We start from the raw sequence: 24,872 nt of genomic DNA on the forward strand, positions 1-24,872 counted from the left end.
CTGCTAACCGCACTACCACGAGGCAGCATTTGGGAGGAGCTAATATATCAATCAATTTCTCTTTCAGTTTTCTTTTGTTTATATCCGTGCTTCCATTGAACACTTCAGTCTCATTGATTTGACAAAAGAGGCAGATGGAGCCCCTCGGCGGTCAACAAACTCGTCTCTCTCTGAGAGAACGTGGCGCTCCTGACAAACTTTACATGGGCGAACAAGCCAAACCGATTCTAAATGGATGTGCCCTCTCCTCTTTCACAGTGTAAAGAACTCTTAATGGCGCTCCGTTAGAGGCATCAAGATGAACACGTTACCATCGATGGACCGGCACATCCAGCAGACCAATGACAGGCTGCTGTGCATCAAACAGGTACGTAGAAAGAACCCAAGCGGCCATTTATGCTCCTTCTGTGTCAGGAACACATCTCTATCCGTCTCCAACACGGAGCACGGATGGAGCCAACACACCTTCCTTCAGTGCCCTATCTCCATTCTCCTCCTTATATGGGCGTCAGTTGTTGTGGCCATTAGCTCGAGTCACACTGGGTTAGTGCTGCACTGAGAGTGAGAGGGAGGCACGTCTGCCAGCGAATACGAGAAGGGACTTCAAAGAGGCTAGCGACGCACGCTTGTTGCGGCTTTGCTGAAATGCTTCCTCGACTGCGTTCGGCTTTCAGGAGACTGATGCAGATGGAAAGACGGAGACAGGCATAACCCAGGGCGACCGCCTCTGCTGTGATTAATAGTCTGCAAGAAGGAACTGGCTGGCTGGCTGGCTGGCTGGCTGGCTGGCAGGCTGTGCGCTTATTTGTTTGTGCCATGTGGGTGTGATCCTTTGTAGCACCCGACATCCATCCGACCGTGCGTTGCAGTGAATCTGCATACGATGCAATACCACAGCTCTCTGGACCCCTGAGAAACGGCTCTTTTTGCACGCCGTGATGCGCCTGTCAGAAACATCGAGATTTTTTTTTTCCTACTCCTTACTGTCAGTTTGTGGAATTTGAATTACCGGTAGCAAAATACGGCACAATTGGCGCTCGCATAACCTCCTCAATGACGTGGTCAGGCGTCACCGATAAGCCCTTATATTGCCTGATTTAAAAATCCAAATTTAACAAATCCACTTATTGTTGCTGGGTTTGTGTACTCCTCGGCTGTAATAGAAGACACATTACGCCACACTTCAAAGGCAGGGAGTTAGGCCACAGGCTCCCGGCTCATGGCGGCACGGTGTTGTTTGGGTTTGAGGCTCCGCTGGCAGGAAGCCAGCCGAGCTGCAGTTTTTCATGCAGCCAGGTAGGCGCTGAACAGCCCGATCCTCGACTGACCCAAAAAATCGGGTCCGTCTGTCAGACGAACCGGCTCCTCCTCCCAAAACTCAGCAGAGCAACTCCTCTCGGCTGCCCCCCCCCCCTTCACACGCCAGAGTCAGGGTTGTCAGGCAGAAATTGGCAGCAAGGGCTGAATCAAAAAAAAAAAAAAAAGCTGTGAGTTCAGATTTGGGCAGACAGCCCCTGCTGGGTTAGCTCTGATTCCTCTCATGCTGGAGGCTGATATGCCTCCCATCAAGCAGCAATAATGCCAGATTATATCACTCATCTAGAGCAGGCTCCTCTCCCCCCTTCTCACTCAACAAGAGTATCTCTCACTTTCTCTCTCTCGCCTTGCTTTCTTTATATTATCAATCAACCCCCCCGTGAGACTCCACAACCAGGTCTATAATCTCTACATCAAAAAAGACGAGTCACTCAACGGCCCCCTCTTCCAGCTCATGATATCATTGGATGCTCCCGGAGATTTTCTCTGCAGGCGGGTTACCAGGCTTGACATAGACCTCGCTCCTACCGAAGAGCCCCCTTCGTTTGCTCAATGGCAAAAAGCTGCCCTTTCAAAAATGCTCACCTCCACTGGCCCCTAAAGACAATAGTTCTAGAGCACACAAAACAAAGCCTTCAGCTCCAGATGAGAATGAGAAACACTCTCAAGGGGGGGCTCAATCGCACCGACCGAACGAGCTGCAGCTCGGTGCCATTTCAGAGCCATTAACCTCCTGAGCCATGAAGAAAAGGAGCCCAATTTTAAAACCGCTCATTGTGTCCCGCCAGCCCGAGTAGCCTTCAGACACTGGGAAGAAAAGAGCCGATTGTTTCAGGCCTCAGTGGACACGCGGGAGAGACAGACAAGAGACGGAGAGAGATTAGACAACGCACCAATGGCGCATGTTGAATCTGCACACACGGCTGCCAGGAGCAAAGTTGCTTCTGGTGCAGAGGCTCCGCTACGATTCGAAACCCGGCGGTGAAAGAGGGAAAACAGAGAGCGGAGGAGGATTGCAGAGACAGATTTGGTTGCTGTGTGGGTCACAGGGACGAGGGGCCGGGCGTTGTCAAGAGAGATTAACTGGAAACGCTGGCATCATTGCTGCTATGGGTGTGATCTCCCCACAAAGCGGCGGAGCCTTGAGTGGGTGAATATTGGAAGGAGGCAAGGTCCTCACCGGGTTCTGCTGCAACACGAGACACTCGTTCAAGGGCGGAATGGGGGGAGAGCGGAAGGCTGCTAAACTGCATCTGAAAAAATACAAACGCTCATTAATTCCCATCGTTACTAACGGCCATCTTCTTCCTCCGTGTTTGCACAGCACTTACAAAACCCGGCCAACTTCCACTCGGCGGCCACGGAGCTGCTGGACTGGTGCGGGGATCCCCGAGCCTTCCAGCGACCTTTCGAGCAAAGCCTGATGGGATGTCTGACGGTACGCCACACTTAATTATGGTTTGTCGTCTGGGTGTTCTGGCACTTTATAGCAAACACGAGAATTCATTTTTAGATGAGTTTCTATTTTTTATTTGCAAACATATTCTCTAATCTTAACCACCGAATTATATCTGGATCGGATCCAGAATGGAGTCAGTACATTTTAACATTGAAACCTCCCATTTACGGATTCAAACATCAGTTAAAAATACACATCAAGTCTGATTAACTTTTACTTTTCATGGTTGTATAAAGATGCCAAGAACAATTTAGAACCTTTTGATGACCCAGATCGCCATGTGGACGGCATCAGGTTTGTAGCTTGCATTTACACAGAGCAGCTTCTCTAGCAGAGGTTCAAATCCTCATCACACACTTCTCTCCCAACTCAACAAAAAACAAACCTTGAGGAGAACTGCAGGAAACCCCTCACCTCTGGTTTAACTTCACCAGCTCCCCTTCCTTGATCTGGTCACAGGGCCCCAGGTGTGTGTGTGTGTGTGTGTATGTGTGTGAAAGAGATCGCCGCATGTGCAGACACTTGAAATCCTTTATTGCTCAGATCAGTTTCTGAAACACTGAAGGAGCAGTGTTCCCAGCTGGAACGACGATTGCGTGAGCAAACAGATAAATGCTCATTAATGTGTAAATCACAATAAAGCCTCTTACAAGCTGATAAAGAGCCACACAATGGAGCCCACCAGTGGGATCCCTCTCAGCGGGGCGGGGGGGGGGGGGGTTCCATCAGCTAAATTGTTTCATCAGGCTAAAAAAAGAAAGAAACGTCTTCTTATCTGGGGAATTATAGCATGCAACAAGTCGGAGCATTCTGTCAGGGGGTTTTCCTTCATGGCGTTACCGTTTTATTTTCCACGTTTTGAGTGATTAATTGAACTTTAAATATAGCTATTGATCATTTCTGTTCATATCCGCTGATGTTTGACATTGATGAGTGAAACGGAATGTTATCCTTGAGCGTCGAACAGCCTCTTATACATATCGAAGTCATCCTCAGATCTGTGGTGAAATTTTCTCTCCAGAGCCAACAAAACAAAAAAACTAACTGATGTGATCTATGAGCGCTGACGTTATCTGCATGTTTTCTTCTTACTTGGTTTAAACTGCATCTTCGGTGCATCTCTAGACCCTTGTAGTCGATCTAGTTCCACAGGTTGTTTTTTGTTTGTTTGTTTGACATGTTGGATTACCAGGAACATTCTTTCACATACAACATTAAAAATGTTGTATGTGAAAGAATGTTGTATGTGAATGCTATGCTATGCATCCTTCTGAGTGGCGGTGTCTCGTTCAAAGAATCCATCCGACCTGTTGAGCAGAAACTGCAGACGCTGATTTCCACAACGGAAACAGAAACTCAAACTGAACACGAGAATCATTTGGATGGAATTGGACTTCTCGAACTGGTTCCTACTGACCATGTTCAGACTGTATGAAGCAAGCGTTCTCAGATAAAGTTACTCACCTCTGTCAACTCAAGCAGGTTATGATTTCCCTCTCATCTGCTTGCTGTCTGTTGGTTTGTCACAAAAACTTTGAACAGGTTTCCATGAAACCTGGAGGGAGGATGAGTCGTGGAAGATTTGTACAACATTGCCTTTAATTTCTCTGGGAATAATGATGGATCTAGTCTGGAATAGATTATGCCGTGTTTAACTCTGGAAAGGCGTATCCATGTTCCAAAAAAACAAAACACGGTTTAGTGGAACTCTGTGTGTGTATATCACATCCCTTATTCGAAACAATCCAACAGACCTTATTTATCGACCTGATTCCTGTCGTTTTTTTTTATTATATTTGGCGCTCCAGCAACTATTTTCCAGTGACTACAGCACTTTATGCTTTCATGTTGCTCCTCTAAGAGCTGACCTGAGCTGCCCTTGTTAACAGTGATGTGTGTTTAAGGTCAGAGGTAGCAGATGGATAGTCATCTGTTAGCAGATAAAAGCAAAGAGCCCCCCCCCCTCTCATAATGATCTCAGTCCTGTTTAACATCACCCAGCTTCCCTCTTTAAAAGGATGTTAGAGTCCAAGAGGCTCCTGCTTCGTGTCCCATAAATGTTCTGCCTCTTTTGAAGCCGTTCACGTAAAGGATTATTTGAATGCCGGTGGGAGAAGAGAGGATTTCCAATTATTTTTCTCCACGGGGCTGTTTACATGTTTAGTTCAAATATGTCTGACGGATTGCAGAAGAACCGCCAGCCTGAATGTTATGAAGTATTGTCAAAGGTTACAGCAAGAGCTGAGCTGGAGCACAAAAAAGTTGCACTGCACTGGAATCGTGTCGAAGAAAATTGCATGTTTATCGATCCAAAAACGGATGAGGGTGATTATAACAGAGGCTCAGAAGATGACATAAAGAATAAAGGGGTTAAATGCCTTCGCTCAGTATCTCACGATATCTCACAAGAACAGAAATTCACCCAGTTTGTGTGTCATTGATGAAGTAGTGCAACTGTAGTAATAATAAAACTCAGGCAGGCCGAAGGACAGCAGCTTCAGTCCCGCTCTGTTGCTCCTCCTCCAGGTGGTGAGCCGTGTCGCAGCCCAGCAGGGGTTTGACTTGGACCTGGGCTACAGGTTGCTTGCTGTGTGTGCTGCCAACAGAGACAAATTCACTCCCAAATCTGCAGGTAAGACCTAAAAAAAAAAACCCTGCATGTGCTGCACGCATGCATCGAACTTACTGCTGCTGACGTACAGTTATTCAACTTGTTGATTGCTTGTGGTGTGATTTCTTTATATTGTATGTGCGTTATATATGAACTAAATGTGTCTATATTTATAGGTTTTGTATTGTTTCTTTTTTCTTTTCTTCTTGCTTTTATGGCCACAATTTTAGACCCACAAAGTCTTAAATTGTGTTGAATTATTGTGTTCTAAGCACCGAGAGATCTACCTATAAAGCATCCTTGTTGGGAGGACACAGACAATCTCGCAAATCATGCTAGCAGGCCTTACTTCCTGCGGTTGTTAAAAGTGACACCGGACCCAAATTAGGAAATATTTGATTCCTACAGATCGACATCAATCACAGGCCTGGCTCAAAACAAAGGCATTTTAATGTCAGATATTTTCAAACCGCATCAAACATTAATGCGTTATCGAGATCGGGTGTAATCTACGGCCGACTCATTAGTCTCTCTGCCTGCACGCAGCATGTTACATGCAAAACGAGAGCTAGTGCTAATGCTATCAGGCATTTAATGCCGCGGATCCATACCTGCCCTCCCAGCCCCCCGCAGGTCAATAGGAATGACCTTTTATTGCATTATATTTTTTAAAGTGGAATGTGCAGAGATGTATGGATTAGTCCAGTTTGTCAGAAAACATTGTTCTGCAGTTAAACGAGTGGGAGTAGTGAGAATGTTATACTCTATTTGGAGTTGATTGATTTTCCTTGGGGGGAGTTAAATAGTGTCACAATTTTTTCAATAACACTGAAACTATTGACAAGATTCAGAAATCATATCCAAAGAATTCCTTGTGCTCGATTATACGGTCAGGAATAGTTTCTAACTGCATGATCCAATAGTGCGTACATTTCCTGCAGCTCAGTGTCCTCTTTCAGTTGTGGTTTTGTGAGGTGGAGTCTAAGTGGCCAGGCAGACGTCCGTGTACAATATTGATCGCTGTGTTTCCTCTCACTGTGTTCCTGTGCTGGGGTAATAGGGTTGTTGTCCAGGCATGGCTCGGACTGACTGGCTGTCAGGGGCCCGACTGACAGTCAGAATCTTCCTCAGGCTTGCTGATGGTTCTGGGATCTAATAGAAGACGGCACTGGTTTTCAGTAAGATCTGTTTATGCTTAGCGGACAAATGGGAAGTGTAGATGTAATTGTGGCAAAGTCGGGAGATATGATGTGAGCAGGGAGGCAGGCTGTCGGAGTGGAAGGAAGACGTGGCTCATGGCAGACTTTACTTACGGAGCGTCCGTCTCACTTCCCTCGCAAGGATATCTGTGAGGAAGCAGGCGGGAGAGAAGCAAAGGAGATCTGATGAAAATGCATAAACAAAGATGCTTTTGCAGCCATGTCATCATCTATATGGTCTTGTTTGTGTGTGTGTGGGCGCGTGTGTGTCTGTGCATGCATATGAGTTTCTGTTTAATTGTGCAGGCCCAGCACAATCTCAGACAGCCTGCATGGCGACAGAGGGCCACAGATCTGACACCTGAGAGCCTATACTGAGGGCTAAGGAGTCTGCGATCACTTTGATGCCGTCTTTCAGAGCTTCACTTAAAAAGGACATTGATAAAGCAATTATTACTCCTTGCTTTTTCAGCGCTTTTATAACTTGAGTCGTTGGATGAAGCATTATCTCTTAAAAGGCATTTATTGTTCATGCAGAGGTTGTACGTTTGTGGAATTAAAAGATAGCCGACGTGGAAGATCAGGAAGACACTTTACTGAGTTGCAGTTGAGCATTACCTTCCAGGCATTACTGTTGGGAGTGATTTTCCAAAAATACCCACATTTGGACCCTTCTTGATTTAAAAAAAATAAATAATACAAATGGCTGGGCTGTGACGCCTGTCGGGTGAAGCAGAGGGATTTCCAGCAGCAGTCGGCTGCTGCTTAAGAGCTGTCCGGACGTTTTGACAGTGCAATGTGGATTAGTGTGCTGCCATAATCTGGAATGAGCCATTGAAGAGATTTACTGCTGCTGTTTGGTGGGCTAACATGAGCACAGAGCCAGAACAGATATGCTCATTTGACCTAATTACTGTACGACTTTCACAGCTATTATTTGCTGCATCTGGTTTATAGAGAAGCAATTTTCAGGTTTAGACTTTTTTTTTTTGTCTCCGATGGACCCTGCTGCTTTTTTTAAAATCCTTTAACAGCTGTAGTCCAATTTTCAATCTTCTTACAGTTGTATTTTTTTGATATTTTCCTCTGCTGCATGCAGATGTCCAAATCGGAGGTTCATCGCATTTACATAATAGGCTTGCTGCTGCCTGAAACACACAACCTCAATATACTCTGGGACGTCAAACATCAAATCAGATTAACCACATAATCTATGAAGGATTGTGTCACTTCTCTCCTCAGTGAATCGGTTTATTCTCTGACTTTATGGAGTGTAAGATCTATAATAATCACAGAAAAATAATCACGATGATGGTTTATCCCATGTATACGTCAACCTTCATGCATCTTCATTTTGACAATGCCGCTCCTCTTAAGTGTTGAGTGAATCGCGAGGTGTGCGTTGTGTTCTCAGCGTGACTTGACATGCAGTGGTTTAAAGGTAATTCTTGGAATGATCGCTATGTTCTTTGGAGGAAAAAAAAAAAAAGAAAATCTTGAAATGTATAAGTCAGATGCAGGTTGTTGCTTGTTTTACCTCCGTCTAACAAAAAAAAAAAAAGCGATTCAATAATCTCTGATGTATCAGATGTCAGCAGAATTCCGACGGTGGCGGTAGAGGATGGATACGACTGTGTCAGGTGATTGTCTTTAGTGGAAGTGTGCAAAATTCTCTTCCCTTCCTTTCCCTGCTGAATGAATGCTTGAAAAACGACGAGGAGAACTTCTCGTTCTTCTGGAGGCTTGGCCATTTCCCCTCCGTCCGCTCACATCTGGCATTAAAAGTGCAAACAGTTCCATCAGAGCTGGAGAACTGTTGGAAAACAGATGCACTGCTGTGTCAACAGTGACACAAAGGTTCCAGGGTGTGGCTGCATCTCACTCCGTGCCCTGTGAAACACACACACACACATTTTAAATATTAAAACTTGGAAATTTGGTTTTGGTTCGCACATAAAGCAGAGCTTTCACATAATTGAGCAGTTTTACTTCCAGTGTGACGCTGAAAGCAGAAGAACTGTGAGTGTTGAAAACAGCAAACACATGATTAATGCAGGAGACATTATTTTTCCATTATTCTAACACCATATAGCTCTTGAAAAATTTAAAAAACAGTTTTATCAATAATTTTTCCCTTCATTTTTCCCTTTCGAGGTATTTAAGAGATTTTGAAAGTCAACATGGGCCCTAAAAGCATGCACAGATACCCTGACGTGCACGCACAGCCCGACACGTCTTCCTGTTTGCTGTCACTTGATCGATTTTTCTCACCCTCTTCTTTCAATCTTTCAGCTGGGAGCCGGACTAGATGGAGGTACGGGCATCCGTTGTTACTGACCCAATCAACCTTACAAACTTTTACGTTTAATTACCGCTGAGTAAAAGCAGAGCGCTGAATTATTAACAGGAAACGGAGTTTATTTTTAGCAGGCAGGCCTTCTCTGGCACGCTCCTGTGGTTTGCCTGAGATGATGAAACACCTTTGCAAGCCCAAACTACCTTCTATACGTCACCATTAGGTTTGATCAGGAACTATTTATGAGAGTAGCGACATGTGCTGCCTCTGGCGCATTGGATCGTCTTGCACTTAATTGCTTTGGTTTACACAGTGGTGAATAAATTCATTCTGGTAATGTCCCAACTGAGCTGTCAGTGCAGTGTTGAGCAAATTATTTAAATCCTCCCATTGTTCAGAGCTGACTGATTGTCACCCACACCTCAGGACTCATCCCCCCCCCCCCCCCATCATCCTTCAAGGGCTGTTGACACACCCTTTTTAAGTCATGTTATTCTCCAACAATGGCTTCATTGTTTGCGTTTGAATTCGGCCTGTGATATTTGTGAAAGTGTTGATGGTCGAGTGTGAACGCTGCCCAAAAGCCGCAGGAAAGACAACCCATCAGGAGGCCAGTGGGCTGTCCCGCTTGTTCGACGACTCCGCACGTCTCGACATTTTGATAAGGAGAGAGAGAGAAATCACAGATTGAGTCTTTCCTCCGCATTGCTTTTTTTTATTTTTTGGAGAGGGAAGACGAACGGACATCCGCTGCCAGACAGACGCAAACCCGTCGGCATCCCTTTCAATTTTCAATTATCACAAGATTCTCGTAAACTTCGAACCTGGCGACACCCTGAGACCGAAGCCTTCACTTTATGGATGTTAACGACTCCTGAGGAGTCTTATTGCCCTGGTGGTTTCGGTCCTTTCTTTGTTTTCTCCTCCGACAGGAGTAGAAGTTTCTGGACGCTCTACCAGTCATTTAGAACTGAAGAAGCTTCTTGGATGAGACGTGAAACGTCTTCAACTAAACGTAACACTAGTGTTCACACTAGAAGCAAGTCCAGTTGATTCTTTTTGTGCGCTTACTGACCAGGCCAGCTACGAGAAGGTGAACTCAGATTCATCCTCAACCTGCTGCTCAGTTCAGCAGCACTTTATTCTCTGTTTCTTGTCTGTTGGATTTGCAGCCAGACTGAGAACCACAGGCAGGATGTCCAGAGCTTCTCCCCTCTCCGCTAAGGCAACGTACGGCTTTGTCTGCGTTTTCAATAGCTTGATCACATCTCGTTCTTTCTTTCGTCCTCCCTTACTTCCTCTGTCATGCCTTGGCTTTCATCCAGGCTGGAAAGTGTATCAAGCTTGTCACATCTATGGAGATTCTCAGTCTGAGCTTTCGGGGACTTTCTTTTTTTTTCTCTTTAGTACCCCTCTCCCTGACAAACACCAGTTGCAGTACCAGAGTATGAATTTGTGCATGTGTGTTTCGCTCACTTTCCGAGTGTGTGAGCAGCTGAGAGAAACAGGGTAATGGCATGCAAGGCAGAGTGGGCTGAGCACATCCAGTAAGAGCTCCTCATGACAGAGGTGAGAAACACGAGAATATCTTGTCCCCTCTGTCTCTGCTCCTGTTTGTCTGCATCGGATCTGGCTGTCTTTATCTCTTCCATACATCCTCCCTCCTCCTCAGCTGTCTCCCATGCCCCCCCCCCCATCTCGAGACTGCGTTGGAGCCGGTAGCAGGTACAGCAGGAGCCCATTAGTGCAAGGCCTCGCTCTGATTGGATAAGAAGAGAAGCCGGGAGACTGCCTTTGAATAATTGATGTGCATTGTGCAGATGCTGGACAGCGGAAAAAAGACAGATCAGAGAGCAAGAGAGGAAAAAGGAGTGTGGGCAAAAGAAAAAAAGAGAACGACAGGAGAGGGGAGAGGAAGCAGGAAAGAACGATTGAGCCGAGTAAGACACAGGCAGGAGGCTGGAACGAAGCACGAGCTTTGAGAGTTGCCGCTGGCCTCTGCAGGAAAAGGAACATTTGTGGCACTTGAGTCTTTTCTCTGCATTATGAGGGGAATGAAATGAGATGTGGAGGGACTTTGCTTGGTTTTGGGTAAGTGTGTGTGTGTGTGTGTGTGTGTGTGTGATATCTGCCATCCACGTGTGCATCTTGGCATAAAACGTCTCTATTATTTAGGAGCGTGTGCATTCATGAGGCGCAATGAGCAGCTGATTTCAATCTTAAAAATCATGCTGTTCATTGATTAACAATTAATTTGCATACCGGTAAATTAAAGCAGAATTAGTTTGCTTTTTCTTCCAAGCACTCGCCGGTGGACAGCCTAAATGCAGACTTGCTCTTCTCAGATCCGCCTCAGTCGGTCGGGCCTGCTGGTTTGGAATGTTTCGGCCAGGAGTGATCGGGGCTTCTCTCTCATCTGAAGCGCTGGCTGCTCACGCCAGACGGGATCAGCACCAATCAGCTGACATGGGGTTACTCTGGGTGTGTGTTCGCCGAGCACAAACTTGCATTTATTGGTCTTCTGGGCCCCCCCGGGACAGGATTTAAAGGACTCGCAGTAGTGGCTGTAAGACATACTCATGCTGCTGTGAGGAGTGTGTGTGTGTCAGTGTCGGAAGATGACCCACTTTTCCACTATGGATTTTTTTTATTTTAGTTTTTAACCTGTGCTGGGAGCCAGAGCCTGTCTGCCCGTCCTCTCAATAGGGAGGAGGAGGAAGAGGAGGAGGAGGGGGAGGACAATATATTTCACAAGCCTCCACCGCAGCGTTGCTTCACATGCATTTACTCTAACAGGCGACCCTCCCCTGAACTCTGGAGAGAAAAATCACAAGACAACTTCCTGAGATGCTGCGGAGCTGCAGCACTTCCTGTTAGCTTTAGCACATTGCTGCTGTCTGCATCCTCGCAGACACATGGAGACCACCCACCCCTCATTGCCCCCCACCTTCCTTCTCTCTGGCTTTGAACCTTTGCTAGTATCGCTTACTCCTCGCAGCAACTTCAGGACTTCCCATCGGGCTGTTTAGTGACTCATTCCTGACATTTGACTTTGAGCTGGCGCAGCCTCTGTTTGGTTTCCCTGCAGCCTGTTTTTCCTTTTCCTGTGAATCATTGCTGAACAGTCCCTCCGCTTCCCGCTGAATGAGGGAATGCATAGCGTTAGAATTGTCTTCTTCTCAGTCAAATAGATCGGGTCAATCATGCGTTCATCCGTCCAGCAGCGCTCTTCTTCTAGCTACCTGCGCCGATTTACCTGTGCAGGCGCCACAGCTGGAACCGCTTCTCCTTTTAATCACTGTGTTGTGAAACAGTCGTCACAGGAACCCTCAGAACTCCTGATTGAGTTTTTCTTTCTAATGATTTCATTGGAGGGGCAACAGCGTGCGATGAAAGACGCGTGGTGGAAGTGTGTGTTTGTAATTCGGTGTGTGACACTTGCCAGATCTCCTCCAGCGTCGTTGCGGCGCGCCGATAACAGCCGTTCGTTGACTTCTCGCTGTCCGCTGGCTTTCCCTGCTATCCGCGTGAGCCGTGTTCTCAAAGCCCAGACGGCGTGTTTGTTTACGCCCCAGCACACGGCTTCCTTGTTTACCTTTAAGCTTCCTGTTTTATATGTGCCCAACGTACCTGTGTACCGGTCTGCACTCTCCTGTTTACATGCAACCGTGCGTGTCGTTGTGACTTAGAAGCGCGCATTTGTAGGATCGTTGGGAGTGTCGTGACAGTGTTCTCACACAAAGGTCGTGACCTCCAGACTTAGTCTTTAAAGCAGGGCGAGCTGGCCCAAGCAGATGCACCAGCCACCCGATGTTATGAACCCAGTGAGGATGTGGGTCGAACCCGGAGGTCGGCGTCGTAACCCCTTAAGAAAGTGACAACTTGTGTTCAGCAGTAAATATTTGCGTATTGATAGATTCTTGAATACTTAATGAATAAGCAGGTCCCATTTTAAGGGTTTTCAATTTGTTTCAGTTTGTCATGATGCACATTAGACCGGTTTTGTACTGTATATATAAACGTATAGAGGAGAACTTTAAGTCATTTTATTGACACTGCTTGTTATTGATCAGTATTAATATTTCACAGATTCACTTACAATTTTAGAAAGGTTACCCCAAAGCGAGGGTTATTTTTTTATTGCTTATGCAACAGAGGGATTATTTTAGGCATGCTTCGGAATAGAGTGCTCCTTTCTCTATAAACATTTAGTCAAATGTGAGCTCTACGTCTGCATCACCCGTGGGCTGATATTTTGTGCCTCAGTCAGATCTCTCCGTCTTATACTGCATTATGTTTGGTATTCTTGCTGATTCTTATAACTCTGCCCCGTTTAAAAATGTGTAATTTGAACCCCACAGAAACCAACACCTGCAGGAGATGTCAGAGTGACTCAGGTAGACCTACCCTCCCTTCTGGGCTGCAGCATCTCTTTGGCTTGTGACCCACACACATCCCGGGGAGATGGGGATCCGCCCACTCCCTCCATCTCCACCTGTCCTCTGTCTAGCATCCTTCCATCCATCCCCCCCTTCCCCTCCGTCCTCATGCCTGGTTTACTGCCAGAGGTCGCGGATGAAATTGTTTCAAACCAGCCAGATAAGACAACCAAGCAACAGTTAATGGAAACTCAATAGAACGTGATAAACAATCACACCTTTTAAGTTAGAGGCTGTTTCCGAATTGTAATATTGTAATACGTGTGAAGAGTTACCCTGAAGGCCTGCTTCGGGTGGTGTTTGTGACACAGAGCTGTCTCTGCCGGGCAGGTTTGAGTCCTTCTGCCTCTAAACGGCTGAGACGTTTCTCTCTGAAGAAGTTGGCTGAACAGACAGGGAGCAGGACGGGAGGGGGGGGGCATCATCGACTGCTTAAATGGCTTTCATTACACGTTTTTGCAAGAAGCATGACTCTTTTTTTCCTTTGTTTTATTTGGCAGGATTACATTACCTCTCCATAAGTGTCTTTTGCACACAATACTTGTTACCACACAGCATAGGCCTACTCCCCAGTGTTTTACAGATATCTATTGTAAATTGCTCCTTTTTCTTGTTTTTTGTTTTTGCCATCCCACACATCGTCTCAGAAGGCTTCTATGTCTCGTGCTGCAGTGTTCATGCTCAGAAAGTGTCATTTTCCATGCAGTAATTCCTCCTTTGTCTGTGTTGTTATCAAAACCACAGCAGGGCTGCATGCACGTTGTATGTCTCTTATCAGAGCCTGTTCTGACCTGTGTTGTTGATCAGAGCTTTGGTCGTGTCGGGACCAGAGGTAAAGATGTGCAGTCTTAGCGGGGACTTGCAGTATATACAGTAGGCTGAATAAGCCTTGCACAGCTGGCGCAATGCTCTCCATTCCCGTCCTATCTTCTCTACTCTACATGCAAAATGAAAACCCATTTTGTTCTGTGATTCACACCTGGTAACTGTCAAGCACACTGGCACTCCCCTGCTGCTGGCTCCAGCATCCCCATTGAGGATTAACTGCAAAGAGCAGCAGCTAATAGAGAGGCGAGTCTCAGCCACCTACCCGGCGATGCGCCGGCTGCGTGCATCTGTCAGATCCGAGGCTTCGGGCGTTCAACAATGTGACGTCGCCATCATGCAGTAGACTTAATTATTCCGGCGTCCGTGAATAAGTATCCAAGATTCTGATAGTTAGAAATTAGTTGCCATTTCAATGTCGGCATGATATGCTGACAGGCTTTTACTACACAGTCGCACAGACACACAATTAAGAGTTTATAGTAATTAACATTGAGGTTTCCTAATAGAATAGGACTCTTACACACACGCTGTCATTAGTTAATGGGCCTGGGCAGCCAGCGGGGCTGGGGGTAAGGGTAGAATGAGCTAGGCTTCTGCTGTCTTTCACACATCCAGCATTCCCTACATGCTCAGAGAGGAAGGCCTGAACACAACACGGGGCTCCGCGTCAGACACGTCAGTCGCTAAGGACGACTGTGCCGTTTTTTAAACGGGTGTTTGTCTTCTGAAGGCATTCTTAAGCCGTCTGGAATTAATTTTGACACGTCTGCATACAGTTTTAAAGCATGGATTTTGAGATTAGCCTGGATAAACTCAATTACCAGGATATACAGCGGCTGAAGGGGTTACCTAAGTAAACCATTCAATATTTAAACAGATGTAGACACAATTGCTGTAATTATATTTATTACATGTAACCAACCAACTCCTCCCTGCCTGCACCAACAAGCAGGCTTTTTTTTTGTTTTTTTTTTACACCGTTTGAAAACATGGTTAATATTAGACCAACAATGAATTCAAGCCCTCAGTGCATGAGGAAGGTGCATTCGAGCGCTAAACCAATGCTGCGTGCTGTGGCTACAAGCTTTCTGCTTCCCGAACCAACCGTAAACTGTCATGTCAACACGTTATCAAATGGCACTGACGCGCTGCAAAGCTGCCACTTGATCCGCTATGCATCAGTGTTCAGGGAAAGCTTGGCTGAGCTCACCGTTTAACATTCAAACTGCATGCAGAGGCATTAAAAAAAACATCCCTCATTTAACTCCCATCTGTGCGAGGACAGAACGATCCGCATGCCCCGCCCCTAAACTGAGCAATCCTTTTGATCTAAGCTGTTTCTGTATCTGCTCATCGTGATTCATTATTTCACGATGCTGGAGAAGAAGAGTTTTTGTTCCCGCTGATTCAACTTAACCGCCTGTCTGTATCAGCTGATTCTATGTTACCTGCGTACCTTTAATAACCACTCGGGTCATTCTCCACGACGGTGGAAGCTATTGATGTGGAGCTCGTGTTTAGCGAATGAGATCCGAACGAAAAGCTCTTTTTAAATCAGCGGCCTTGGTGCGTCGCCACCAGGCAGATGTTAGAGGCCTTTGTAGAAAGGGTGTGATTTAATTACACGGCTTCAGTTTGAATGAAATGTGCATAGAGGGAGAGATGAAAGGAGACTTTGCCTTTCCGTTTTCACGCTGCTTGTTGACTCTGATCTCGTTCGCCATTAGAGAAATTAACAAAGTAGCGCAAATCCATTGATCTCATTAGAACTTAAAGTTATCTCGAGAAAGATGTTAAAGAGCCGACTGGGAGGAAAAGTGTGCACGTTTGCGAGAGCGTGAACTGGGACTAGGGTAGTTGTGGGTCTGTGCTGCGTTTGGCAGGCGCCTTAAAGGCCGTGAGGTGAAAACAAGGTCATGTACACGACACGGCGCTCCCTAAAATAGGCATGTTGGCCCCTCTCTCCGGTATGAAGGGCCCCTGGCCTTGGCCGTGTGCGAGATGTGCTCGCTGTCGTAGCTAATACTGATATGATGAGCCACCGCTTCCCTGTTTCTTCCTCTCACTCTCTCTTTCACTCCTCCTGTTGTCTTTGAAGCTGAGCTTAAGGCCTAAATGGTGGGTTTCCAGTTGAAGAGACGGTCGCTCAGTGCGGAGGTGGTGATTTAGTGGGGGGGGGGGGGGGGGGTAAACTCTCTCTAATGGCAGGGTGGAATAATTCCTCTTTAACTAGGAGGCTTGGCTTTCTCCACCCTCCAGAAGAAATTGTTACCACTCCTCTGCTTTGTCTTCATTACTTTCTTCTCTCTCTCTCTCTCGCTCTCCTATCCTTTATCTGCTTGTCTTCATGAATAGTCTTTTGTCAGATCAGACACGGCAACGCCGCTATTAGCTCGAGTCATTTAAGTTTGCTGTCTTAATGAACATCTTAAAGGCTCGGGCATCGTAGATTGCAATTGAACAAGATTTCAGTTTCAAAATCGCACAAATGTCTTCACTTTTCTGTTATTGTTTTCATGTTTTTGTGTTGGCCTTTTGGATCTCGTCACGTCGCAAGACTGCGTAAACCTCAGGGCAGCGTATTCAAAAATCCCAAGCCTGAAAGCCGGTGTATCTAGGTCGACGAAAGCTAAAAATAACACGTTCAACTTTTTAAGTTGGTGCCCGACACAGCCGTCTGTCTTTTGTTTGTTCGTCAAGACAACTTTTCACAATCGAGAGCCAGTGTGTCAAATTGTACCACACGGCACCGGTTGAGTCAAGAAAGTCTGATTTGATTGACAATGGGAGAAGTAAAAATAAAATCAATTCACCGAAAACAAAGCAAAACAAAACCTCTTGTCTTCCTGAAGGCGAAAGGGTGTCTGTGTGTTGTGATTAGTCCTTAGATATTTGAGAAGATGTGGAAGAATTAAGTGGTAGTGATGGCTGAAGGAATGGAGATGAAGCAGCTTCCTGCTTCCCACATAGATCACACACGTAATCTCGCTCACTCTGTCTCTGTCTGCCTCACGCTCCATTTCAGCCCCTCCATCTCTGCCAGTGTGCTGTACAACAATTGTTAGGTGATATTTTACTCTGTAAGTAGAGATGGTGGTTATAAAAATAATCAATGTGCGTTACTGACTTATGCTGCCCCCTGCAGGCTCTAAGAATAGCCTCATGCTATATGGAAAATGCATTAAGATCAATGACAGATCATCCAGGAATAATCATAGTCATTTGAGGATGAAATAAAATAGTAAAGTTGAAAACAAGTTCCAATTGTGTATAACGCACAAAAAAATAAACATGAGTGTTCATGCAGGCAAACTTATGCATGCTTGTTGAGGCCTAACTAACATCCATGTGTGTGTGTGTGTGTGTGTGTGTGTGTGCGCGCGCGTTTCCCTTGCAGCCCTACTGTCGTCGTGGTGCGAGGAGCTGGGGCGTCTCCTCCTGCTGCGTCACCAGAAGAACAGGCAGAACGAACCACAGGGGAAAGTCCCCATGCAGCCCAGCATGAACAGCATGAAGCCTGGCCTCACGCACAGGTCAGTGGGGGGGGGGGGGGGGTCTGCAACGCATCTCCTGTTGGATGGAGAAATGTGCTCCTTATCTGAGATGCACCGTAGATGTTCAATCAGGTGTGGTTTTTGTACTTGGCAGTAAAATGAAACAACGGCACAGCGTGGTATAAAACAATGGCAGGTTAATTACAAATACTAGGTTTAACTACTAACAAATTGCTTATAGGATCTGACTTTTTTTCATGTATATATTTATAACATTTTAGCTTAGCAGTTTTTTCTTTTATTTTAAGGACTTGGTCTTGTTCGTGCTAGTATTTTTTAGCTATCATTGGCTGGAATCCTGGAGTTACAGGAAAACAAAAGTGTCAATCTTGCCGCTTCCTTTGCTTCAGGTAAAGATGAGCTTATTGCGCTTCCTAGATTTATCGTGAGAGTTAACACACTAACGATATATAACAAATGCCATTAGTTTTCATAGACAGATGTTTTGGAAGTTAACTCTTTTATCTATTTATTTTTTGCCCATAACTGTTAATCTTTTAATGGCTACATATTTAAAAAAAAAGCATCAGGAGCCATGACCGGAGGCACAATGTATTTAAGTTGTCTGTTTATCCATCCGTCCTGTTGTTATCATCATGAACTCAGTCCATCAGGGAATTTCTGCCTGAACTCTGCCATGAACTGATTAAGAATATAGTCACTGGACTCATGCGTGTCATCATAGCATTTCAGTGCCACTAAGGATGGCGCTGCATTTGATTAAAGTCACTAAATAGTTTTCAGTGAGTGTCAGAGGTAGCACGCTCAACCAGCCCAGACAACTCGACCACCACAAAGCAGCTTCTTAACTCAAAAACAAAAACTTTCCCAATCGCGATTCGTTTGATCGGATCCAGATTGTTGCACTCTCGCTAAACTAAATTATGCTTAATGGCTTGATTATTTCTAAGAAACTGCGTGCAGCATCGGAGCTGATCTTCATTAAGGTATTATCCCGAATTTAGCGGTTATGACACGCATGCCAACACAATCTGGAGTGGAGCTGAGGCGATGCCACAGGGAAGGTACGGCCTTTGGAGAACGCTGTGTTCTCATGCTTCTCTCTCTCTCTCTAAGAAAGCCTGTAGTTTTCTTCGTCCTCTGCGGAGGATCTTGGGGATAATGCTGTGCCTTTATGAGGAAATATTCAAGACGCCGTCCATTCCAAGTGCTAACCTCTGAGTGAAAGCAGTCTGCGCTCCAAAAGCAGCAGTGCCTTCCCACTCCGCTGGCCCGTTGCCTCTCCCCATAAGTCAGCGTGTTTCATTTGTGTAACCCACTCGTATTTTATAGCTGATATTTATTTTACCTCTGAATACTTAACATTCCAGCTGCTCTCTACTGATCCCGGCTTTCCAACAAACTCCAGTCGTGGTTGGCTCGGGTCTCGTCTGTGGTGCCGTGTGTCTGCGCAGCGTATCGGCTCGTTCGGAGCTGTTTTGCTCGTCTTGCTGTGGAGCCATCAGTCCTTATCCTGGCTGAAAATGTGTTTTGAAATTGGACGCCAAGTTTCAGATTGACTCACATTCTGGCGAGAAGAATCCCCTGATTATTCATGCGTTTGGACAGATTTTGCAACCCTGTTTGCGTTCCTTTGGCTCTTTTCTTGGCCACTTGAAACTTCCACTGACATTAGGCCCGTGTTTTTGTTTTGATCTCCTTTCCAGTGATGGATCCTTTCCATATGACTCTGTCCCCTGGCAACAAAACACCAACCAGCCCCCTGGGTCATTGTCTGTGGTTACAACGGTGTGGGGCGTAACCAACACATCACAGAGTCAGGTATGTCAGTGCATGATCAGTGCCTGTCACTATACAAGTTCTGACACATCGTCAGTGCTCGGACGTACAATGATTTTATTTTCATTGCGGTGAATCCAGGTGCTAGGAAACCCAATGGCAAACAGCAATATGAATCCTGGAGGTAACCCGATGGGATCGGGTATGTCTGCCAGCCAGGCGGGGATCAACTCGCCCCAGTTCAACGCTCAGCAGCAGCAGTTTCCGAGCAAAGGAGGCTCCAACCAACAGTACATACAGCAGGGCATGTACGGCAGGCCTGGTTACCCTGGAGGTCCGGGGGGATACAGCGGGAGGTAGGAGGACATGACCGACTCGCTTTTTCTGAAAATAAGCTATTAATAATTACCATAATAATTGAAACACGTACTTTGTGTTCGGACAGCTATTCTGGAGGCCCAAATGCTCCTCCAGGTGGCATGGGAATGAATTCCCACACACGTCCTCCCGGGGACTTCACTCAGCCAGCCGCCGCCGCGGCAGCAGCAGCTGTTGCTGCAGCAGCTGCGACGGCCACGGCCACGGCGACGGCCACGGTGGCGGCGCTGCAGGAAACCCAGAATAAAGATATGAACCAATATGGGCAGGTAAAGTGCCCACCTGCAGTGGTGCAAATCACAAATATCCACTAAGACCTTTTTATCCAACCACTGGAGATCCAAAACTACCATCATAAAAAGCAAATGGTTCCATGTTTGCCTCCAGATGTGTTCATCATTCCAAATGGGCGCCGCTCAGGCATACAACAGTCAGTTCATGAACCAGCCAGGCCCCCGAGGCCCGCCTGGAAGCATGAATCCAGCCAACATGGGATCAGCCATGAACAGCCCGAATATAAGTGGTCCTCCTCTGGGCATGAACCCGGCTCGAAACCCTGGAATGGGGCCTTTCGGAGCGCACGGCCAACGGATGCCCCAGCAAGGGTATCCTGGAGGACCTCGACAAGGCATGCCCATTCAAGGCATGAAGAGGCCATATCCAGGAGAGGTGAGAGGAAAGGTGATGAAACGAGGTAAACGGACACGGGTTCCGTCTTCCTGCATGTTTAAATCAGCACCACAGCAAAGAGAAACCAAAGAGCTGCGATTCTGATGCTGCGTTCGTTTGGGATGAGAGGAGCTCGTTCTTTCCCATTGTTTATAGCATCCAGTCCCTGTGCAGGACACACAGCTCACTGTCTTTTGTCAAAATGTTTTTCTCCCAGGCGAGTTATGCGGGTCAGCAGTTTGGGCCGAACAGTCAATTCCCACCGCAGCATGGCCAGTACTCTGCTTCAAACACCCCAAGACCGCTGCCGTCTCCTAACTACCCCGGCCAGAGGATGCCGGCACAGCAGGGCCAAGGGCCGTACCCACACGGCATGCCCATGAGCCAATACTACAAGGTCTGCTGCTACTTTATCGCAATGCAACGGAGACAGACGAGCAGTAATAATCACAAACACATTTGGGAGCAGTCGTCATGGAGATGTGCCTGTTGCTATCAGGAACCACTTCACGCTATAGTTCCTCTTTATTTGTCTTACAGCAAGAGCCCTTTAACGGTCAGAGCACCAACTTCTCTGGAGGTGGCTACGCTTACGGCCAAGGCAACGGGGTACGCTCTCAGCGAGACCTTCGTCACGATGTGACCTGTGTCCTCCAGGTGTATTCATCGTTGTTCTTTCCTTCCTTTTAAAGCCCCCGAGACCAGGCAACTACCCCCACTCCCCCGTGCCTGGAAACCCCACGCCTCCTATGACCCCGGGAAGTGGCATTCCTCCCTACCTGTCGCCAAGCCAGGATGGGAAGCCCCCATTTCCATCTGACATGAAACCAAATATGACAGCGCTGCCAGCACCTCCTTGTGAGTATCCCAGAAACAAAGTGCTCCATGTGAAGCTTGGCGTTCACCTGACTCACCGCGGGACATTCAGTGTTGGACATTCATTCCCTTCCAGCTAACTCCAGTGAGGAGCTGCGGCTCACATTCCCAGTCAGGGATGGAGTGGTGCTGGAGCCGTTCCGCCTGGAGCACAACCTGGCCGTCAGTAACCACGTCTTCCACTTACGACCCTCCGTCCACCAGACCCTCATGTGGAGGTAGGACCGCTCCAGACGAATCTGTTTTAATTGTATTTATATACGTGCACATTGTTCCCATTATTGCGCAGGCTGCTTTGCAGTCACAATGTGTTTTTCCCTGCTATGGCGAGCTTTCTGTAAGTGATTTAAGTATTTTTTCTAAGGCTGCTTTGTCGAGATGCAGCAGTAATTATCATTCTTTTAATTTTATACACTTTTTTTTCATGTTCCTGTGATCCTATGGACATGCATTGTTCTGACGGGGCGGTTAAAGTTTCCGAGTGTTGCTTTTAAAGTTGTTGGCTCTCACTTGACATTGTGTTGGAGGAATGTAACATGATACGCAGACGCTCTCCTTCGTCCTCTTCCTGGATCAGGTCAGACCTTGAGCTGCAGTTTAAGTGCTACCACCATGAAGACAGGCAGATGAACACCAACTGGCCCGCCTCCGTCCAGGTCAGCGTCAATGCCACCCCCCTCACCATCGAAAGAGGGGACAACAAAACGTCCCACAAGCCCCTGCACCTGAAGCATGTATGCCAGCCTGGAAGAAACACCATCCAGATCACAGTCACCGCCTGCTGCTGTGTGAGTAGAGGAGAAAGAGACGCTTGGCTGATTTGTTCCGTGCACGTACGTGTGTTTGTTGGACTTTCTGTTTTGAGCTTCTGTTAATTTGATGTCTTTGCATTTGTCCTGCAGTCCCACCTGTTTGTGCTGCAGCTGGTCCACAGGCCGTCTGTGCGATCTGTCCTCCAGGGGCTCCTGAAGAAAAGACTCCTTCCTGCAGAACACTGCATCACCAAGAGTAGGCCTCATTTTGTGTAGCCGTGACGCTAATATGCACAAGTGCATAATTACACAAGCCTACACCTGTTTCTCCTCGGGCCACCGCAAGAGTTCATGAGTAAATCCTTCCCTTTATTTCAGTCAAGAGGAACTTCAGCAGCGTGGCCGCCTCTGCAGGCAACACCATTAACGGCGAGGACGGCGTGGAGCAGACGGCCATTAAAGTGTCTCTGAAATGTCCCATTACCTTCCGGCGCATCCAGCTACCTGCGCGGGGGCACGACTGCAAGCACGTCCAGGTTTGTTTGGACATGACGTGTTGGTTAATCCGGAATGCTGATGAAAGATTGCGTCTAGTGGGAGGAGATTATTCTAACCGGGGTGTTGATGTCCACAGTGTTTTGATCTGGAGTCCTACTTGCAGCTAAACTGCGAGAGGGGGACATGGAGGTGTCCAGTGTGCAAGTAAGTGAGAGGGTTTTCTTTTTAAAGGAATACCTCTAATGTGTTACATTATATAGTAATGTTCCTTTCTCTTTTCAGTAAAACAGCTTTATTAGAAGGTCTGGAGGTGGATCAGTACATGTGGGGAATCCTTAATGCCATCCAAAAGTAAGTTTTATATATATATATATATGATAATTTGACACTTAACCTTCAGTTAATTTAAAGAAATGTAATGACACGCGTTCTGTTCTCTCCGTAAACAGTTCTGATTTTGAGGAGGTCACTATAGACCCGACGTGCGGCTGGAGACCTGTCCCCATTAAGTCTGAGCTACATATTAAAGAGGACCCTGACGGACCCCTTGCCAAGAGATTTAAGACCATGAGCCCCAGTCAAATGACCATGCCCAATGTGATGGAGATGATCGCCCAACTAGGGCCTGGAGCCGGACCTGGACTCGGGCCTGGCCACGGCCACGCACCAGGACCCGGCCCATATCGGCCACACCCTGCTCAACATGCGAGTGGCAACGGGGGCGATTACCCGGCTCTAGGTAATAAATAATAGGATAGTCATATCCTCTATTGTGTCTCCATTTTGAAGAAGTAGGTGTTTGTTAAACGAGTGAGTGAGACCGAACTGCAGGCGACCGCTTAACAAAACGTGTGCTCTTTCTCCTCAAGGCAACAGTTACCACAGCCACGGGAACTTTGACTTCCCCCACGGGAACCCATCCGGCGGTGGAGTGGGGGGAGGCGGGGGTCCCCCTATGAATGAATTCATCCACGCTCCCCAGCTCTCACACCCTCCAGATGGACCTGGTGGTCTCCTTCCCCAGGACAAGCCTCTTAACCATGGCATGAATGATGCAGTAAGTACAGCAGGGTCAACTTCTGGAGCCACTTGATTTCCATACCAATAAATAACAGTAAATAGGGAACAGAAAGTAGTTCAACTTTATATTTAGTTATATCTCTTATTCGCTGATGCTTACTTATTTTTTTGTCCCGTAGGATTAGTTTGTAGTTTTAAAAGGAAACCCCCCAGACAGTGCCCGGCTGAAATCAGACACTTGCTATCCGAGCAGGCTGCAGCCTTTGCCTCTAGCTAGCATGTGTGCTAGCTAGCATGTTGCAGCTGTACGTGTCTGCTGATCACAGCTTCCATTTAGAAGGCCTGTTCCATACGATTCATGCTGGAACTCATTCCGCTTTCCGTCTCTGTTTTTCCCCACGCACCTTTCCTCAACAATCTCCCTCCATCGCTCTCCCTCTTTGTCATCTTCCTCCTTTTCTGGGTTTCTGTCTTTCTCTGGCATCTGCAGATTTCTTATCCCGATCAGTCCCATAACTCCATGCAGCAGATCTTGCATGCGTCTCCCCACCCCGGCAGCCAAACAGGGCCGCCCTTGCACCACAGCGGCCAATCATCGCAGCCGCCTCGCCAGTCACAGCCACCGCCGCCGCCGCAGCTTCAGCAGCCCGCGCAGAACAGTCACCCCCACAGCGATCTGACCTTTAACCCCTCCTCAGACGGTCCGATGGGTCAGGGAGCCCCGGATATGCCTGAACCCTCCCTTGATGTAAGTGCGCCAGCTTTTGGGCGACCTGTTACCGGCTAACATTCTCTGCTGCAGCTGCTCCAGCTCTTTGCTGTGTTTGCTTTCGAGCAGCACCTGCATCCTGTGTGGGGGGCCGACTCTCGGGCAGTATTTAGTTGTCCACCATCAGAAAAATATTCTTCTGTGTTATTTAGCCTCACCGCTCATCCCCATCCTCTTCCTCTTCCTGCCTTTCATCCACAGCTACTTCCAGAGTTGGCCAACCCAGACGAGTTACTGTCATACCTTGATCCTCCCGACCTTCCCGCCAACAGCAACGACGACCTTCTCTCCCTCTTTGAGAACAACTAGCCCTCACAAACGCCTCCTTCGTCCAAAGGAGACCTGATGTGCTCGATCGTCCGTCCACAGTCACCTCACCGAATTTCTAGCGACACTTCAAGCAGTTTCCTCTGCTCATGCACGCACACATAGGAGAGCGTTTGAGGAGAGGCACCTGTTGGAGGACT

General features: G+C 47.1%; 1 protein-coding gene across 1 annotated transcript; it reads left to right on the plus strand.

Moving 5' to 3' along the window:
• The first annotated feature begins 298 nt into the window (after window positions 1-298).
• zmiz1a (zinc finger, MIZ-type containing 1a) lies at window positions 299-24,763 on the plus strand. Its single transcript, XM_068741061.1, has 22 exons — window positions 299-367; window positions 2,642-2,755; window positions 5,303-5,408; window positions 13,244-13,279; window positions 17,547-17,682; window positions 19,371-19,485; window positions 19,585-19,799; window positions 19,889-20,090; window positions 20,209-20,490; window positions 20,708-20,887; window positions 21,031-21,099; window positions 21,183-21,348; window positions 21,443-21,584; window positions 21,944-22,154; window positions 22,269-22,374; window positions 22,497-22,654; window positions 22,753-22,820; window positions 22,899-22,967; window positions 23,066-23,355; window positions 23,486-23,673; window positions 24,127-24,384; window positions 24,607-24,763. The coding sequence occupies exons 1-22, from the start codon at window positions 299-301 to the stop codon at window positions 24,712-24,714; spliced, it is 3,288 nt and encodes a 1,095-aa protein (XP_068597162.1). The 3' UTR covers window positions 24,715-24,763.
• The last annotated feature ends 109 nt before the right edge of the window (window positions 24,764-24,872 follow it).

This window comes from Brachionichthys hirsutus, chromosome 7 (genome assembly GCF_040956055.1).
Source record: "Brachionichthys hirsutus isolate HB-005 chromosome 7, CSIRO-AGI_Bhir_v1, whole genome shotgun sequence".
NCBI lineage: Eukaryota > Metazoa > Chordata > Actinopteri > Lophiiformes > Brachionichthyidae > Brachionichthys > Brachionichthys hirsutus.

Coding starts and splice junctions, on each gene's coding strand:
- zmiz1a (XM_068741061.1), top strand. CDS start 299: ATGAACACGTTACCATCGATGGACCGGCACATCCAGCAGACCAATGAC. Junction 17,683..19,370: donor AAGCCTGGCCTCACGCACAG/GTCAGTGGGGGG, acceptor TCTCCTTTCCAG/TGATGGATCCTTTCCATATG. Junction 19,800..19,888: donor CCGGGGGGATACAGCGGGAG/GTAGGAGGACAT, acceptor GTGTTCGGACAG/CTATTCTGGAGGCCCAAATG.